The 19,402-nt window shown below is 43.1% G+C and overlaps 1 protein-coding gene across 2 annotated transcripts in view; it reads left to right on the top strand.

Annotated features, from left to right (window-relative positions):
* Window positions 1-19,402, top strand: part of LOC142576447 (3 beta-hydroxysteroid dehydrogenase type 7-like) — a 35,130-nt gene that overhangs the window by 2,372 nt on the left and 13,356 nt on the right. For both annotated transcript variants that reach the window (XM_075686585.1, XM_075686586.1), the window contains exons 3-5: window positions 9,246-9,388; window positions 11,830-11,994; window positions 15,620-15,835. In XM_075686585.1, the coding sequence (XP_075542700.1) occupies window positions 9,246-9,388; window positions 11,830-11,994; window positions 15,620-15,835 (524 nt within the window). The remainder of the gene's footprint in view (window positions 1-9,245; window positions 9,389-11,829; window positions 11,995-15,619; window positions 15,836-19,402) is intronic.

Genomic DNA, 19,402 nt, shown 5'->3' with positions numbered 1-19,402 from the left:
CTGAACTTTTTGATGATGTTAATATTGCCAATTGAAATAACTGCATTCACTAGCTGTCATCATTGCGATATTTAATGGTCTTAAAATGTGTGTGTAGCAGGAACTTGACACATAATCGCATTTTAAGGAACTTAAGGTCTTAGACACTTTATGGCACTTTACTTCATCCTGTGGGAATAGCAGTTTCTGCATCTAATTTTCTCAGGAGAATTTGACTTGTTGTGATGGTGGCCTTGTCAAACACCTACTTAATTGGGCTGTCTGGCATTTTTGGCATGTAGCATGAATTGCCCAGCCCCTCTACTGCCTAAAAATTGGCATATGGCTTTCATGAAATAATTGGTCAGCGGAAATTTTATTACATGTGCAGTGTGCTCATCATGGTTCTTTAGCGATGTGTAGTTGGACTTCACTACTGGATTTGTCCGTTGATCAAGCCAGAGATTGATTAATGCTATCAATAAATGTTAGTGTCATACTTCTTTTTAACTTAATGCAGGTAGAGAAAAGAAAAGCTTTAGTGTTCTATGTGTTGAAAAAGGCACAAAAATTTATACTCGATTGCCCCCACATTCATTTAATAGGATAAACTGTTCAGATGTGCTCGAAACAATTCGTAATAATAGGCTGTATTGCTGTACTTGAAAATGCCAATTATGTGAAGTTTTCTCCTCGGTTGCCTGTAGTATCCTGGCTAGCCAATAGGGTACTAGTTTAACGTCTTTAATCTTGAGGTGTGCTTCAGCTCTCTGCTGGGGTTTATCTATGAATAACGTTGAGAAAAAAAACAACCATCTGCCAGCAAGCTTGTGTTGTCCATCAGACACGTCCGTGCGTTTATCACCTGGCATCTCTGCTTTCTGTAGAGGCACTTCAGTGTGTGCTGTTGATAAGACTGCTGTGTCCTCGTCCTCTGCAGGTTGCAGTTACTCACATTCTTATCTTTTGGAAAAGATCACATCTAGCAGGAGACTGGCGAAGGCTGCTTAGAATGGCCACAGTACGTCACTATCTCTGTTTGGTTATGTAAAACCAAGGCAGCTCGTGGCTTTCCTTGGCTTTGCCTCAGCGGTCCGATAAGATACGATTAGTGCAAGGCATGGATAGGCTACCTGACACCCAGGGGTGGGGAGGGGGGGGGGGGCTGCTCAGCAGTGGTTAAAGTTTTCTGTAGGGGCTTGAACTGCATATCTGACTTTTCTGACTGTAGTAGCTGCATGTTAAACAGCACAAAATAAAAAAGTATATTTCGGTAGTTGTTGAGGTCCAGTGTACGTGTTCTCCATGTGGCCTTTGCTCCGTTTCACACTCGGCAGGCAATGCTGCTGAAGCTGTGGAAGTAGTGAAGCTATGGAAGTCTCACTCCAAACAATTTGCAGTTGTACTAGACCTGCAGCACTTTCTCGAAAGCAACCACTTCACGTATTGCAACTACAACATGCAGACGTAAGGTTGCATCAAATCACGCTTTATTTGTGCACTTTAGTGCTTTCAGTATGTGCGGTTCCAGTATCTGTTGGTCGTGAGCCCAAGCAGTGCGCTGTGGTTGCCGCTCACAGAAATGCGTCGCCCTACTTGTTAGGTGGTATATAGGTTCAGATCTGCGACACTATTCATGTAATAATTATGCCACATCTTGCAACATCGATGTATCGAAAAACAAGGACCTGATTTACAGGTAAGTGGAGGCTTGAAGTGATAAACACTGGTGAAACAAGTAACCTTGCAAAAGCCAGTGTTTTGACCAGGGCACTTGTCTTCGAAACTGCTTTCCTTAGCAGCGTCTTTATGTATGCGTGTCGATCACTTTCCACAACCCTCAATGGGGGAGGGGGACAAGAATAAGCCAGTGAGAGGAGTAACTGGAATTCAAATTGTTCGAAGAAAAGGGGGGGGGGGGGGGAGAAAAGGAAAAGAGGGTTGGGGATGGTGTTTAGTTCTCCTAAAGAGGCAACCGGTAAGGGAAGCATTGCTGTCAGAAACAGAGCTAAAAAAAAAGGGAAACGACTCCGAACGTGCTAGCAGCGTTGACAATATGGTGGACCCATTTTCCCACAGAACAGAAAGTAAAAAGGTATGCTGTCAAACCATATGAAAAGAAAGAGAGAGAGAAAAAAAAAGAGTACGAGAAGATTAAAACTGGTGGAAGAAATAATGTTTTAACAAGATATGCTTGGTTGGGTGTGAAAAAAATTATGCAGGAACTCCCCTGGAGTTGTCCAAGTGTGCGTAAGCATACCTGCAAATTTAAGTTGGCCCACCTGCAAATTTCAGCTTGGCCCACCCCCACATTTCATTTGGCCCACCCCTACTGTAGGCTTCCCCATGCATTTTTATGGAGCCCTATGTATCCCTATGGGCATTCTCTCTGATCAATTTTTTTCTGGTTTCGAATGTTCCTTATCTCTTTGTCAAGGTTTGATTAATGGAAGCAACTTGAAATAATATCTATATCCATGTTCCCTTTGCAGAGGAAAGATGAGAGCGTTTGATTTCAGAAGTGAAGGAAGAATGTACATTTGCACAAGGGATGCAGCAAGAAAACGCAGGCACAGACAGAGGGAAAAAGAACACTCTACACTCCTTATAATAGACACGGTTTCCATTAACTAAAACAAGACGTCGAATAACAAAGTTAAATGGTCATTTCAGTTCACACCTTACAGTTCTATGAGTGTGCTGCCACACAGAGAGTGAACAAGGGTGGGTGCGGCTCACCAGCAGTTTAGGCACGTGGTCACGTAGCTGAAGAATGCCGAGACGTCGTCGACGGAAGGTACTGGTCGCTCCGTGAGCGGACTCCAGGTTGTCACGCGGTGGGACCTTGTACTGTGTCAGGAGGTTAGGCAGTCCAGGTTCTGCCGGTAGGAGTCTGGAAGTTTGGGCTCACGGCCCAGCGGCTCACTCCCGCTTCTGGATGATGCCCCGACTTCTCTGGTGCCCTCTTGCGTCTGAGCAACACCACCCTGTTCCAGAGTGTCTCCGTCACCTCCTCATCTTCCTTCCTTTTCTTCTACATCAACCATAAAGTACTGTCCTTAATGTCCACTTCCTTCTTTGTATTCTTTCTGACGGCGCGTGACATTTTGCACACGTGACTTCTTCGTCATTGTCTTCTTGCGCTCGTCCATTCGTTCTTTATGTTAAGTTGTTTTCGCCACACAACTCGCTTTATGTACACCACTGGCTTCAAAAAGCTGTCACTTCCCGATAACTTGACACACAACGCTCTCATAAAGCTGCCAGTCATCTGCATTTATGCTATTATAACGATTAAACGTCCTAACTTTGTGAATTACCCATTTTTGTACAGATATAAGGTATTACAATTTTCGCGTGGGCCCGATTTCGTTGGGGTACTTGCTCGCCGAAGAATGCTTACGCATTAATACAAATCAACATCTTTTTGAATGCTGAATTGAGAGAGAAATGAGACTGACCAAATATTAAATAAATGATACAGTAAACTTATACTAGAGGACATAGTAGATTAGCAAAGCACTGCTTATGAGAAACAATTATCTTGAAGTTCAATAATTAATAATAATAATAATAAAAATATTTAATGACGTAATAAATTGGGACGGGAGATGTGGCTTGACCCGTTGCAAGACCACAAAAAATTAAGGGCTCCTTATTATATTTGTGCCATTGGTGTAATGAATGGATTCAAGAACTTTTGAAACATTTATGCCTGTTGGTTACAGTGTAATAAACTTGTAAATAAGATATAATTCTCTATACTTTCTGTCTCTGGGCAAACAAAAATTTGGTTGTTGGATATCAACTTTAAGTCCATCGACATTGTGACCTGGCAGGTTAAAATGATTGCTTTTGGAAGTTTTTAGCTGCGCCATTGCGATGTCCGTCTGATCCAACATTCATTGGCTGGCTGTCCTCTTTCACAGCTGTATTGTTTGTGGCAGAACAAACATTCCAGCAAATAAATGATGCTAGATCCCACGAAGGTAAGACTGGATTTAATTTTGCGCACATAACATAAAAGTACGAGACTTACATTCCATCTTATTACTTGACACATACCTGTGTCTCCTTTTCAAATTCGGCACACTGTGAATGCGAGCAGACAAGAAAGCTTTTGTAGCATTTGTAGCTTTGCCTGCTACTTATCAAGAAAGAAAAGCGTATACTATTAATCCACTGGCCTTTCGCAACATGGTGTCACATAGACTAGAGGAAAAAAAATGGTCTGAAAAGCAAAATCCTTATGCTGCAATATTAATATATTGGTTCAACCATTTAATGATGATGAACTTTGTTGAGATTAGGGATTGCTTCTATGCATCTGTTTCTTTGTTACATTTGAGATGGTAGTGAATGTTGGAAAACAGTTTATCTCATTGTAAGCTGTGCTGGATCTGCACGAATCAAGACTTCCGAGAGGCTGGTCAGCACGTGAAAGATACACTGCAAAATAAATGTTAGGTTGAGCTGGATCAGCAGATCACTCTTCTGAAATACCAGAAACGCTGGTCTTGCTGTAAGCAGAATCTTGATACAAAAATTTAAGATGGGCTTCCCAAACCAGCTCCTTGTGATATCATGCTATTTGGACGGCATCCGCTGCAGTCTGGTGAATGGATTATCCGGAAACAAGGATCGCATTACATTCTACGAAATGGAACACTCAGCCTTGTGTGCTATGAGGAATTTTCTCGAACCACCAGGAAAGTACTTTAAAACCTGTGATGCCACATTGAAGTACTGGCTCTCTGATTCAAGCTCGAATTTCCAAAACGGGAGGCTCTGACCTTCGGTTTGTGCACTGATAACGAGCCTTTTTCCACCAAGTAAATGCAAATGGATTATCTGGCTAAACTAACTCCACCTTAATGTTCCTTTAAGGGGGGATGTAGGTCCAAATCTGTATGCTTTGAGGTATAGCACTGAAAACTTGTACACATATGTAACATTTTGTGCTTGTTTGAAATGTATGGTCTGTTTTCGTTTATTTCCTTTGTTTCAAATTTTATGCAAGCTTTATGCAATTTTGTGCAACGTATTTGTTCCTGAAACTTTGCTGAACAGGGTACCAGTGGCTTCTGTACGATTCAAGGAATGCAATAGACCAACCTTATTGCTCTGTCTTACCTATGACACGAGTTGTGAGGTATTGACTTTGAAACTCTGAAAAGTGTTTTTCTGGTGAACAGCTTTAAAGTTTTCCAACTCTTGTTCCAGCTAAGGCAGAGCAATAATGGTTGATCCTCTTGCATTCTTTGAATCATACAGAAGCCATTGGTACTGTATTTATTGAAATTTCAGGAACTGATAGTTTGCAAATCTTTGCTAAAAATTAATTAAAGGAAGCTTGCATAAAATTAGAACCAGAGGAGATAAACAAACATAGACGGCATATTCAAAATAAGCACATAATGTTACATATATGTAAACATTTTCAGCACCATTCCTCAAAGAATAATTTTTTTTTCTAAGACCCACCACCCCCCTTTAATAGTGCCTGTGTTGGCAAGGGGGACATGCATTTCAATTAACATGCTGGGAACTTTAGGTTCTCAAGCGGTTTGCACATCTGTTTTTTTCTTCAACACATAATGTGTGCTTTGTGTCTATCTGACATGCTGTGTGTATTTGCATATCAGTTGCCTAAGTTGATTACAGCCAACACCGTAGCTTTGTTAAAATGAAGGAGATAAAGGACAACAGGAAGGGCTACAGTCGGTCGAATTTGTGCAGTGGCTGAATTTTACTAGCAGCCATTCCCGTGATCATGCTAGTGTAGCTTTTAACCTGCTGAATGTATGGCTGCCTTCGTTTAGGCACAAATGCTGCAGTTCATTAAATGGCTTTGTAGAATTGCAGGTAGTAATTCATTGCTACTTTTGTCTTTGCTTTTTCTGCTAAAGCCTCTGCTTCTGAAAGAATTGTAAAAATGTTTGCAAATTGTAGAGTTACAGTACTTTCTTTTTTCTTTTTTTTAAGGTTTGCGAGTACATTTTGAGTGCTTGGGAAGCTAAGGCACAGGTAAAAAAGAAAATATAGACATTTTTGTAGGTAGTTTCTTGAGTATGGAAAAAATTGTGACGAATGACTACATTGTACACATATGCATGCACACACACGTGCAGTATGAGCTGGAGATATTGCTCGTGCACACCGATGACCATTGTTGCGCTGTTTTTGCTATGCGATTTAGCACCGGAGAAGTTTGCAGTCGCCGTCTTGACTTGTTATCTTCAAGCCTACCTTAGTCCACACCCCATGAAATTTCAACTTTCAAGCTTGTGTAGTCCGCGGAGGAAATTTCAGGACGGCAAGAAAGCTTGTTGCCTTCTAGGTTGTTCACTCGATTGACATGCTCAAGGAAATGAAAGTAGAATTACAGGTAGTCAGTCTGCTATTGTTGCACATGCAACGTGCAACACTTTTGCGAAAAGAAACATACAAAAAGAAACTAGTCGTGCACTGATGTAAAAGGAAAACCCAGCATAACATCATCATCATCATGTGCTTTGACGTGTCGGTTTCATGACGTAAGTGTCACCAGTGTTAGCCTTTGTCATTTCTAGGTCTTGTCAAATGTAAAAAAACAGGCAGGCATAACTTTCGCAAGAAGCTTGGCTACTCAAGTTCAACTCATTTGTGCGTACATCTTCCGTGTCAGTCATTAGCATACAAAAGGTGGCAGCCCATAGCAGGTGCTCTTCTAACATTAGCATTCCGGGTATATTCATCCTTGACGCTAAAGTAGACCTCCGCAGAAAGAAAAGGGGAGAAAGAGAGAGAGAAAGAAAAACTCTTCCTTGAAGTGTCTGGAAATTGCTTTATTGCTTCTAGACTTGTTGCTACTACTAATGAGAACAGATGACGTCATGTCCATGATAAAGTTGCGCCCTACTTGCACTGGAACCTAGTAGCAGTCCCTTCTTTTCGTTGGTTCAATTCCATGCAGCATGCTTGTGATGTGAAGATAAAGCACTTCTGGGTCAAACCTTTTGTCACACAATGCACACCCTGCAGGGCTGTGGCACAAATCTGTGCTTGGCGTTTCTTTGCAGGATCCTCCAGCTGTTGTTTGCTGTGCTACTTTTTGTTGCTGTTTTTATTATTTTAGCACATGGGGGCTTTTCATTTACTCAGTGAACACTACGTTAGTGGCTGCTATTATGTTGGCTGCCATTGCTCCCCGACGTGAAACATACTTAGTGTGCACATAGTAAAGGTGCGCTAAAAGGCACCAAATTGACAAATTGGGGCTACATGTTGAATAGATATGCACTACTTCTACGAAGAACAGTGGTCTTACTAAGCGAAAAAGTTGAGTAAACGTAAAATTGCATTGGTGCTGTCAGTGTGAAAATACGATGTCATATTTCCATGTCATGACATGGTGATGTAAACAATTTTATTGGAATTTCTGACGCAGTAATTTGCTGATGCTACCTCTTGAGACTGTTTTATTGGCTTTGTATATACAGGTGTGTTGTGTCCTCTCTGTGTGAGCATCTGACTCAAAGTAGCTGGTTGTATCTGCCAGCCACAGCATGACCTCTTAGTCTGGGCAATATGAAGTCCAAAGTGTCCAACCCCTTAACTATGAAGTCTTAACTTTCTCTGAAACAACTTGATGAAAAGCAGTAATGTTGATGTAAAGCAATAATCATGAGGTTCTTAAATGTGGGATCAAACAGCCTTGACTGATTTAATCTTTCCTTGTCTTTGGTGGCATTTCAAAGACCACGAAGGTCGTCTAAGAACAGAAGTATGCCATCTGGTTGCTTTATGATGCTTAAGCCCACCAATTTAATCGACATTGGCATCAGTTTTGAGCATCTTTCTGTGTCTTCTCTGCCTCATCCAGCTATCATACATGATGTCCATGCTAAACCAACTTGTAAAATGTACTGAAGTTCGGGTAAAATCTCATAGCCAGGTTGTGACTTTTGAATGTAAAAGCCCACAGCATAATTAATTACATTTTGTATATTGCTGATGTCGTTAGCATTACATTACCTACTGGATGTGACTTACAATTTGACTGTTTCGTTGTCACTTGAATGACTGAATGAATCCTTTATTTATCCCAGTCAGCTAGGCAGTGGACTCTGATCAGAAAGCTACAAAACAGTTTTGTTACATGTGATTAACTGAATCTTGTGCTTTGTAAATTAGAGATGGTAGTTTTGTTTGCATTATTGCTTTAATAATATCAACAATAATAGCAATGATAAAAGGACTGTGAAACTAATAGCATGCTTCTCAGGTTCTTTTTTTTTTCTTTTCTTTTGATTACTGAAACTAAGCATGGCCTACTTGCACACTGTCTTGCTAATTTTTTCCTGTGCAAGTGTGAAACAGAGACCTATAGGCCTTGCTGCCCGTTGATGGCTATTATTACTGCAGTAATGCCAAGGAAATTCATACACAAATAATTAAAAGTTTAAATTAGTTACTACAAACAAATAAAAAGAACTTCTGTTGGCTATGTTTTCAGCGCGCTTTGAAGTTACTTAGTTTGAATTAGTCAAAGAGGAATTCAGGGTAATTCAAATTGTTGGGTTCTCCCGAAGGCAGGAGAATGTGGATTTAGAAAAATAACTTTATTCTTTGCATTGTGCAAGGAAGCGGCATTAAGTTGAGAGACTAGCGTGCCTGCATGTAATTATCCTCTGTCTGGTTTTGTGTCCTTGTTTAAGTACGTTAACGTGTGTGCCGAACAGCAAGGAAAATAAAATGCAGACTCACAATTTTACTAAAACCTTTACACTACTGACAATAAAGTTTAGCAGGGTGCGTTGTTGGGCAAGTTGGTTCATTGTATTTGGAAAGATTGGATGCGCTTAGTAGACGATCACAAGGAAGAAGACGGGACAGGTGCAAATTGAGGATTGCGCCTGTAAGAGCCTTAGAAACTGTACATAAAAGCAGCCTGCGTATGCTCAAGGACAATGCACATGAAAGGGAAGGTTAACTCGGAATTAACACCAACGTTGGAGGAATTTTGATTATGTGGGATTGTTTAACATGCACATAAACAAGAATGCAGCATAATGACACAGCCACCGTGGTTAAGGCTGTGTTTTGTATTGCTCTAATGTTGCACTAGTGAGAATCCTTTTATTATTTGTGACTACTCCTAATTCAAGAGGCTGTGTTTATTTCTGCTATTCTATTTATGTTGCACTGACCCATGTGTGTGATGCTTACTTGCTTTTGAAGTGAAAAATTAGTGAAATGTCTGGTCACCCTCTCTCACTGACCAGGGACAAGCGCAAGGTTGAGGTGGTGCTCGTGACCGGTTCAAGCGGCTTCTTGGGCCAGCACGTGGTCAAGCTGCTGCAAGAGCACGACAAGAATGTCAAGGAAATCCGCCTCTTTGACATCAAGCCATACGAGAACAAACTCAGTGAGTGCCGTTCCCCCTATCTTAGCCTCACTTACCCTCCTCTGTCATCCTGAAGTGTGTGTGTGTGTGTGTCCGTATGTGCATGTGTGCAAACACACTCTTGAGATTGTACGTATAGTGCCTGGTAAATGTAAAAGCATCTCCTAGCTCTTCCTACATGTGGTGGTGTCAGTGTTTCAAGCAATATTAGCATCACAGAGCTGCTGCCGACGGTGTCTGCTCTGCCAGAGTTGCTCGAAGATGGCCAAGAGTGTGGCCACTGGCCTAGAAACCACAACATCATTAAAAAGCGCATAGAGATGCATTGTTGTGCGTCTATACTTGCGGACAGCTAACCGTGGCAACGAAGGATTGACACTTATGCACATGTGTTAGTGCGTCGAGCATTCTGGCAGCATTTGACAGTGCCTTTGGCCTTTTGGAACAGGTGCTGGGAATAAACGTAGCTTCCACATGCAGCGGTTTTGCATTTGCGCAGGCGCGGAAAAGAAAAGAAGGAAAATAAGTCCGATCCCTCAGTTGTCTATCCTGCTTTATATGTTTTGTTGTAAATAAGGTGTTTACGGTTCCTCTTCCTCGGCTTAAGCTAATGCATTCCTGAACTAACGTGCCTGAACAGACAACTTTGGTGCTGTCTGTGTGATAGTATATCAGTATTTGCCCATTCTTGACCAATCCCCCAGAATCGGTGTGCTTAGGTGACACAAGGAGTATGTAACTTTAAACATATTGGAGCAATAGCACTCCATCTGTACAAGACACCTCCTCGTCAAGTGCAACCGTTTGACGGATAACCATTTCAACGAAGTTGCAGCCAGGATAGGGGGGGGCGTTGCCAAAGATGCAACTGGGGTGCAGTGACTGTAAAAAGGCATACGGTGTCGTCGTATAATTCAGCATGCTGGTAGGCAACGAGAGGGCCAGTTCACATGTCTACTGATGTGCCCATAAGGTTTTGTGATTCACAGATAGCATGCGGATGTGGCATGGAAATACAATAATAATCATAATAATCTTTATAACATATAAAACATACAACTGCCAATTACACCCCCGTCATAAGAAAGATTTCTAATTGCATTAATGTTGCCAGCAATCTCCAGAGGACAGATGCACCACCACTTATTTTCTGTTCATCACATAAATTTGCTTCCCGACGAGACGAGAAGTCTTGTTGGTTTCACAGAAGAACACATTACCTTGCTGAAATGATTCTCAGTGATTTCTTCGATGAGGAGTTAGTTCAGAAACTCACATTTATCCTAGTGCATTTGGCTTGATGCCGAGATTACATGCTTACATTTTTTGGTCGGGAAACATCACGGGGTGTCGTTGAAGTGTAGTGACCACTCCAATCGAGAGGTAGTGCTGCCGCCCACTTTCTTGAGTCAAGGTGGAATGTTGAGTGGAGAGACATTCTAGAATACTGGGGCGAGTGGCAAGGCCAGTGGCAAGCACTCATAGTACGGGTGCCTGTAAGATTCGAAAGGCACTTTGCTGGGCAAGTCTGTCTAGTTTTACTGTGCATTATTTTTCCGCGCTGTGAAGCACACATCACACAGAGACTGGGAATGTTTTGAAAATGGTTGGTAGCGGCACTTGTGTGTGTTCCCATTCTCTGTGTGTCGTCTGCTTCGCACCATGGAAAAGGGTGCCTGTTAAGGCGTTTGTTCTCTCCATCGTCTTTGTCATCGTCCATCTTTGTCCATCGTCTCTGCCATCGTTGGAATGTTGCAACCTAATCAAGCAGTCAAACCCTCACCAGCCACAGCAACGCGTTGTGCCAATTTCCTTGCCTGTCATAGTGCCTCAGTGGCAAGCGTGATGTGCTGTTAAACATGAGGTTCTATTCCCAACCGAAGCTGACTCATTTGAATAAATCAGAATGTAACCATGCTCATCTGTCTCACTTTGGGTACTCGTTAAAGAAACCCAGATGGTCAAAATTATTCTGGAGCCTTCCAATATTGCATCCCTCATAAGCTGCTATGCAGTTTCGAGACAATGAACCCTGTAATGAAAATTAAACTTGGCTTCCTTTTCATTATTTATGCATTTGATAGCTGGCACATTGCAGTGTAAAAAAAATTTTGAGCAGCTAAATATATATACAGTGAACAGCTGCCAGTGTCGTTGAACTTATTTGATTTTTTTGCTGGTCTGCATGCACTCTGGCATGATGTGACAAGGGCTGTGCTGCAACAAAAAGGCATGGTGTGAGAAAGGGTGAGAAGTTTCAAGGCACAGACTGCTGAAAAAAAATGAGAGAGAAGTTGTTCATTCAAGCACGGTTTTAAAATATCACAACGTACATTTTGAGATCAGAAATTACAAAAAAATAAAGGTCAAAATGTGTTCATTAAAATCGGGTATGTCAGGGCATGAAATGGCTGCAGTAAAGATTCAAATTTTATGTCCACACGCATTGCATGTCGTTACAGAGCACAGCACAGAAAAGCCCATGAAGGCCACCGTGGGCGACATCTGCAATGCCAAGGCAGTCCAGGAGGCATTTGCGGGTGTTGACTGCGTCATCCACACTGCGGCCCTGGTCGACTGCACCATTTTTCCCGATGCAGAAGCCATGGAGGCTGTTAACGTCGAAGGTACGGCACGCTGAACAGCTGTGGAATACTCTGGTAACCAGCACAGAAAGTTGTTGGCTGCAGTAAAGGAGGTCCGTCTGTTTCTTTGACATGGTGTACGTAAGCATCGCAGAACTGCTGCTTACGCCTGCTCCACCAGAGCTACGCTAAAGATAGCCACGAGTTGGGCCACTGGCCAGGAATTGGAGCATCGCATAGAAATTGAGAGGAAGGACGGGAGCTTGACTTCTGCGTGTTTCTTTGCACCATTTCCAAAGCACTGTCTATTGTCTGCTGTCACCGCAAAAATTGTTACGTGCTGATTGTTGTGTCTCAAGCAGAGATCGGAACTAACACACATGTTTGAAGGGACACTAAAGTGAAGCACTAAATCTGTTTGGACTGATCAAGCATTCTTTGAAAGCTCTGTTTTCATTAATTTCATGTATAGTAGGTTGACTAGTACAAGTAAAAATTAAGGGCAAAGTTCAATTTCTTTTATTTCATGCCAGAACCCCATTTCATTTATTTCATGCCAGAACCCCAGTGCCAGCGCGTCACCGTGACGTCACAGATTTCAAAGTATTTACTCATACTTGGGCTGCGTTGCTTAAGTAGAAGTTGCCTCAACTTCCCATGTCGAAACTTTGGCTCCTTTAAAACACAGTGTATAGTCCATTTTTGCCACCGAAGAATTAACTAGGCCCTAGTAGCTGGCACCATCAAAGTCCACGACATCATGGTGAGCTGGTGCAGTTAAATTCAAAATGGCGGCGCCACCTGTTATTACTTTTTGGCACCCTTTCTGGCTTACCACGCTTACCACATAGAGGGGTAACTTGCTATTGCATGTGAAATAATTTTTCTCTTTAGTGCTCCTTTAATGAGAAGTGACACATAATGTCAGCACAGGCAGCATGGCAATCAGGTGAAAAGTCCACATCCGCGAGCTGCCTATTGCTGGGGATGGGGGAGCGCGGCTCGAAATGTCCGTCCCCAAAATTTGCTAGAAAATGGTCGGTGTTCCAGTTAAGATTGTACTAAACTGTTAGAGACATGCCTTTGGGAAACTTCAAACTGGGAGTGCCAATGTATTCTGTTGCACGTTTTAAGGTCGCATGTCTCAAAAGTGGTGCTAGTCTGGGGGTTGCTGCTAAGCAGACACAACTTCACGGCACCTCGGCTTCAATTATGCAATTACAATGTGCATGCCAAAGTTAGTTAAAAAGCTAATTAATCATTGAATGTTTCCTTTCTGGTAATGTCTGCCTAGACACATAGCCTATCTGCAAGAACAGCAGGGGGCCTAGACAGGACAGTTTCTTTTTCTTTTTTTAAGTGTCTCACAAAAGAAAAAATGATGCACACTTTCTGTATATATATATATATATATATATATATATATATATATATATATATATATATATATATATATATATATATATATATATATATAGACACACACACACACACACACAAATCACAGTTTCAAATGTCTGCGACAGTGCTGCATTGTACAAGTGGGACGCGGGATTGGCTTTTTTATATCTCTCAACCTTTCTCTTAAATGCATAAAGAGAGAGCCACACAAGAGATAGCCCACTGCAAACGATTGAAATTAATGTTTTCGCATGTGTGCTATAACATAGTGTCAGCATATCTGTTGTAAAGTGTATTAAGGAGTTAATTAGTCATGGCAGTCTAATTAATTATGAGCAGCACAAGAAATACTGAACAATTCTTCAGGTTGTTGTTAACATGCCCATTTCTAATTTCACACATTGAGAAAGGCTTTCTTTAAAGCTTGATGCATGATAGACATGATGGGCTGTAATACATTTTGTCTGAGGCTCGTAACCTGAGGTAAAATAAAAAAGTACATCACAAATTTAATAGAAGAGCTCCTCAACAAATCCTTTTTAATTATTTGTACTAAAGGTTGGACAATCCAGGCAATTATAAAGTGTTTCACGCATATTTCAAATATGTAATTAGTTCTTATGTAGCTGCTATGGTTCCCAAGTTGTGTCCTACACAGCAGCAAAATATAGCGATCTTAGTGGACACTTTTCGTGTCCTAAATTTTTTACAGAAAAGCATTGTGCTGTAGTTTATGTAGCTCTTTGTATACTGCAAAGTGCCAATATTTATCCAAACAGTGTGTAAAGTTACTGGAACTATAAAAAAAAGTTATATAACACTTCAACTAATTTTTTTCACGGCCCCATGAAAATAACCTTGTGCACATGTGCCCTATACTAATGAAACTTAGCATACATACTTTTGAAGATATGTAGAATGCTGATGTCTACTTGAAATTGCAATATTTCCTAGCAATAGTTGTGAACGTACAATGTGATATTTCAAAGAATTGTGAAAAAAAGAAATGTGCTAAAGTGTCCTATGTTTTGCACATTATTTGGCTAGATATCGGCACTTTTCTGCCTACAAAAAGCTAAATAAGCTACAGCATGATGTTTTTTTTTTCTTTAATTTAGTGTATAAAAGAAGTGCCTGCAGAGATCTCTCTCTTTTGTCATTGTGTATGACATAGCTCACCAACTATAGCAGCAACGCAAAAACGAATGAAGTATTTGAAATCTGCATAAAGAACTTGATTGATTGTTTGAATTTTCAAACCTATAGCTAGTAAAAAAAAAAGGTTGTTTCGAGGAGTGCCTTCCCTTAAATACATTTTCGCTGTAGTATCAAGGTTCAACTCAATTTGTGGCGATTCCTCACTTTTGTCACAGACTTTCGGGATGGAAACATGCATTTTCTTCTCTGCGACTACACGGTCAATAGGATGCACATGTCATTGGTGATCCCGACCTTGCTTCTTCTGCAGCTGGTTAAGGCATTTGTTTCCCGAATATTTCAGTGAGACTCAGTTGATTTCTGCACCTAGTGGGACTGGAATGCAGACAACTCCCAAAGACTGATTAGGCTAGTAACTGAGCAAGTTTGTTAGGATTGATGTCAAAAGTGCAGTGCAGAAGCAATGATATACGGAAGAGACATGATATCATCAACTGGAAATTTTCTTTTGATGGGAACTTAAAAAAAAAGGGGACTGAAACCAGCATATTTTGCAGTGTCCCAAGTACAGTCAGCATCAGAAGCTTATAGACTGCGGGAACTGAAAAATTTTAATTCTGAGGTTTTATGTGCCAAAACCATGATATGATTGTGAGACCTGCCATACTGGCAAACTCTGTATTAATTTTGACTAGCTGGGATTCTTTAACATGCACTTAAATCTAAGCACGTAAGCATTTTTTTCATTTCACCATCACTGAAGTGCAACCTCTGCGGCCAGAATTGAACCTGCAACCTTGAGCTCAGCAGTGTTGGGCCATGTCCACTCACCTGCTACGGCGAGTTAGACTGCGGGATCTGATAAGATTAATTTCGGAACAGTTTGTGACCATAGCCAGTAAAACCTTACAACTCTGTTGGCACACACTAGTGAAGATTGGAAATCCACATACCGGGCTGCAGAAATAGTACTAGGTTTTTTATCAGATACCACGGTCTGTAAACTTTTGACACTGACTGCACATGCGTGCTTTGTGACTGCAGGCGACATGACCTTGAGAATGTTGCCCAAGATTCCAGAAACCCTCCTCGATGTCGTCTGCCGCAGGTACACGGACAGTGATTGATGCCTGCATCCGACAGAATGTGCCCTACTTGGTGTTCACGAGCACGGCGGACGTGGTCGTGAGCAGCAACCACATCTTCTTCGGCGCAGAGAACACCACCTTCACACCAAAGCACTTCCTCATGGGTCCCTATGCCGAGACTAAACACCGAGCCGAGCAACTTGTACTCCAGGCCAATCAGCGCGTGCTGGCCGATGGTGGGTTGTGCTGCTGCCTTCTTCCTTCCCTCCTGAAGGGACTCCCTAACTGCGTTTCACTCTTAACGGCAACACTGGAGAAGCTGCGCCAATACTGACATTAAATGCATGCGCACGAGATGGAGTGAGGCCCACAGACAGAGTGAAATTGTCAGCTACGTTGCGTGCACTTCGTGATTGTCATAATAGAAGCTTCCTCATGTTGACATGAGGAAGCTTCTGTAAGTTTTTGAGTTGCAGCTTCTAGCAAGAGACAGTCACTCTGCTGTGTGTCTAGGCTCATCATCAAGGCGCATCAGGCCGTCGGTGTCACATTAATGTATGCAGGTTTTACTAATAAAATAATTGTCCTCAATCTTGTCCCTCCGAAGCCGAAGGCAGTCTGTGGGCCACACAAGTAATGAAGTGTGAACAAGAGAAAATGAGAGTTGTGCTAAATAGTGTCGTTATCTTTAAGGCCCCCTTTCTTTCCTTCTGTACTTGCGGTGAGTTTTCATGAACGAAACGTACTGGCCATGTGTCTAGATGCAATGATGCTTACAGAGCATTTACGTTGTCTATGAAAGTGACACACTTAGACTCCTAGGTGTAGTCTGACTATTCCAGCTACTGGTGTCGTCCTAATTTCATGCACGTTTGTGTACCATCCTTGGGTCATTGAGTGCCACACTGTTTTCTTTCTCTTTCTTTCTTCTTAGCTGCATGTTCATGTTGTTTTCATTTGCACGCAGCATGCATCTGTCCCCTCTGTGTTGCTATTTCATTTATATTGTTACGGAAGGATGAACGAAGAGAGGAAGAAGATCGTGAGATGCTGGCTGCTGCGGGTTGTTGTTGGTCAGCCATCCTAACTACTCAGACTCATTTTGTGTATATATTGTAAGTATAATCTTCTATACTCCCAACATCCCTGTTACATATTGGTGAGAGGTGCGGGGTACCACGGCTGCAAACGGAGCTCCGCAGTGGACGTCGCATCACTGTCCGCACCATGAATGACGGTGAGCACTCGGGATCAACGTCGTTTCCACCTCCTACGACACCGTCGCATGCTACGTCGCTGTCACCTTCGGTTGTCGTTGTGCAACCCAAAGATCCTGGAACTTTCTGCAGGACCGATCATGCCGATGTTGAAGAGTGGGTGGCCATGTACAAACGCGTGAGTGGAATCAACAGATGGGACCCTACGCTTATGCTAACTAACCTGTTGTTCTACCTAAGAGGCACGGCAAAGGTGTGGTACAAAAACCACGAAGAGGAGTTAACCAGCTGGGACCAATGCAAAAAGAAATTGACAGAGTTGTTTGGCAAACCAGCCGGCTGTAAAATTTTGCAGCAAAACAGGAACTGGCCTCCCATGCCCAATCCCCTACGGAGTCCTATGTCTCGTACATCCAGGACGCGCTGGCACTGTCGTAAGGCCGATCACGACATGACAGAAGCTGAGAAGGTTGAGCACTTGCTTAAGGGCAGTGCTGACGACGCGTTTAATCTGCTCATGTGCAAAATCTGCTCCGCAGTGGACGCAATCATTAAAGAGTGCCGACAATTTGAGCAGGCCAAAAACTGATGCGTCTTGCAACCATTCGCCAGACTTCCCAATACTGCTGCAACGTCGACATGTGAAGATCAACCCGCACAGCAACATGCATCGCCATCAGAGGACGTGGTGCGAATCGTTAGACGTGAACTGGATGCGATGGCGCCCACAGCTTTTTGTTTGCGTAGCCCTGGTGCTACCACATTTTCAGTTCCCCTCCTACAAGCCATCGTTCGCCAGGAACTTGAAAACATTGGTTTACATTCTGTGTGTGCTGTCACCCATCCCAGAGCTAACGAACGCCCTTCTACTATTTTCATTCCACCCTGACGCTTCTCTCCGCGTTATCGCAAGCCAACTGAGTGGAGAACTGTGGACGACCAGCCGATATGTTTCACCTGTCGCCACATTGGTCATGTCGCCCGATACTGTCACAGCTCGTGGCCCTCAGCACCTCGCATGCCGACCAACCTGAGCCGTTTTGATGAAAATGCCCGCAATGTTTTGCCCACCGCCGAGTCTAACAGCGCCGACAACTTTGCTAGGAACACATGGTACAGCCGCGCGGACACCAGTCTCGTTCACCGCAAACACATCGCCCATCTTCCCATTCGCCGCAGCCAGGTCGCCTTTCGTCCCCTGTGGTGTCTGGCCGCGCCATTTCGGAAAACTAAGAAATGCAGTCCTCGGAGGTGGTGCTGCATTGCCTACTACCGCAGCAAATCCTCTGTCTGTGCCCACAAGGAGAAGTGTAATAGACATTAAAATAGGCGGCCTACCTGTCCATGCACTCGTCGACACTGGGGCTCACGTATCTGTGATGAGTGCTAACCTACGTAGACGCTTAAAGAAGCTCCTCACCCCAGCAGCTGCCCGAGTGCTTCATGTGGCCGACGGCGGCATGCTGGTTGTTCTTGGAATGTGTACTGCTCGTTTAATTATAGCCGGCAGCCCTACTTCTATTCTCTTTGCTGTGGTCGACAACTGCCCTCACGACGTTATCCTTGGATTGGACTTTTTATCCACTCATTTTGCTCTGATCGACTGCGTGACCGGCGTTCTTCAGTTGGAATTGCCTCAACTCGCCGCTGCTCCGAGCACCCCCGCCCCCACCGCACTTGTGCCCGCTTCACGATGTGCATCTGTCACCCGAGGCAGTTACTTGCATCACTTTGACTTCCCAGCCACAGGTTTCTGACGGTGAATATGTGCTTCGCTCCATCATCAACATGCTTTTGAACCGGAACGTTGCTGTTTCGCATACGTTGGTCACGGTTACTAACAGCGACGTCACTCTACCGCTTCTGAATTTCAGCCTGTGCCCTCAAGTGATTCCGGCCAGCATGTTCTTGGCCAGCGTTTCCAGTGGTTCCGAATTCAACATTGAGAGTCTGAATGCCGAGAGTGACTTATTAGTGCCAGTTGCAGCTCACAGCTCTGGTTACTTAACGGATGACTTCGCAAAAATGATTGCACCTGATCTCACACCTGCACAGGCCACGGACATACGTCACCTGCTTGAATCGTACAGTGACATCTTTGATTTCGGCGACAGGCCTTTAGGCCAAACATCTGTCGTTCACCACCGTATAAACACTGGAGACACAAATCCTATTCGTAGGCGTCCCTATCGGGTATCGCATGCTGAACGCAGAGTCATACAGTCAGAAGTGGACGAAATGCTTTGCAAAGGGGTCATCGAGCCATCAGCCAGCCCTTGGGCTTCGCCTGTCGTCCTTGTGAAAGAGAAAGATGGTACCTGGCGTTTTTGCGTCAATTATCGACACTTAAACAAGATCACGCATAAAGACGTCTGCCCACTACCACGCATCGATGATGCCTTGGACTGCTTGCACGGAGCTCAATACTTCTCGCCCATCGATCTTCGATCCTGCTACTGGCAGATTTCAGTTGATGAAATGGACCGTGAGAAGATAGCCTTCATCACGCCGGATGGCTTATATCAGTCAAAGTCATGCCCTTTGGCCTATGCAATGCTCTTGCGACATTTGAACGTATGATGGACT

The sequence above is a fragment of the Dermacentor variabilis genome, chromosome 3 (assembly GCF_050947875.1).
Source record: "Dermacentor variabilis isolate Ectoservices chromosome 3, ASM5094787v1, whole genome shotgun sequence".
Taxonomy (NCBI): domain Eukaryota; kingdom Metazoa; phylum Arthropoda; class Arachnida; order Ixodida; family Ixodidae; genus Dermacentor; species Dermacentor variabilis.
The sequence above is the reverse complement of the archived record's forward strand: the minus strand, read 5'-3'. Positions and strand labels throughout refer to the sequence as shown.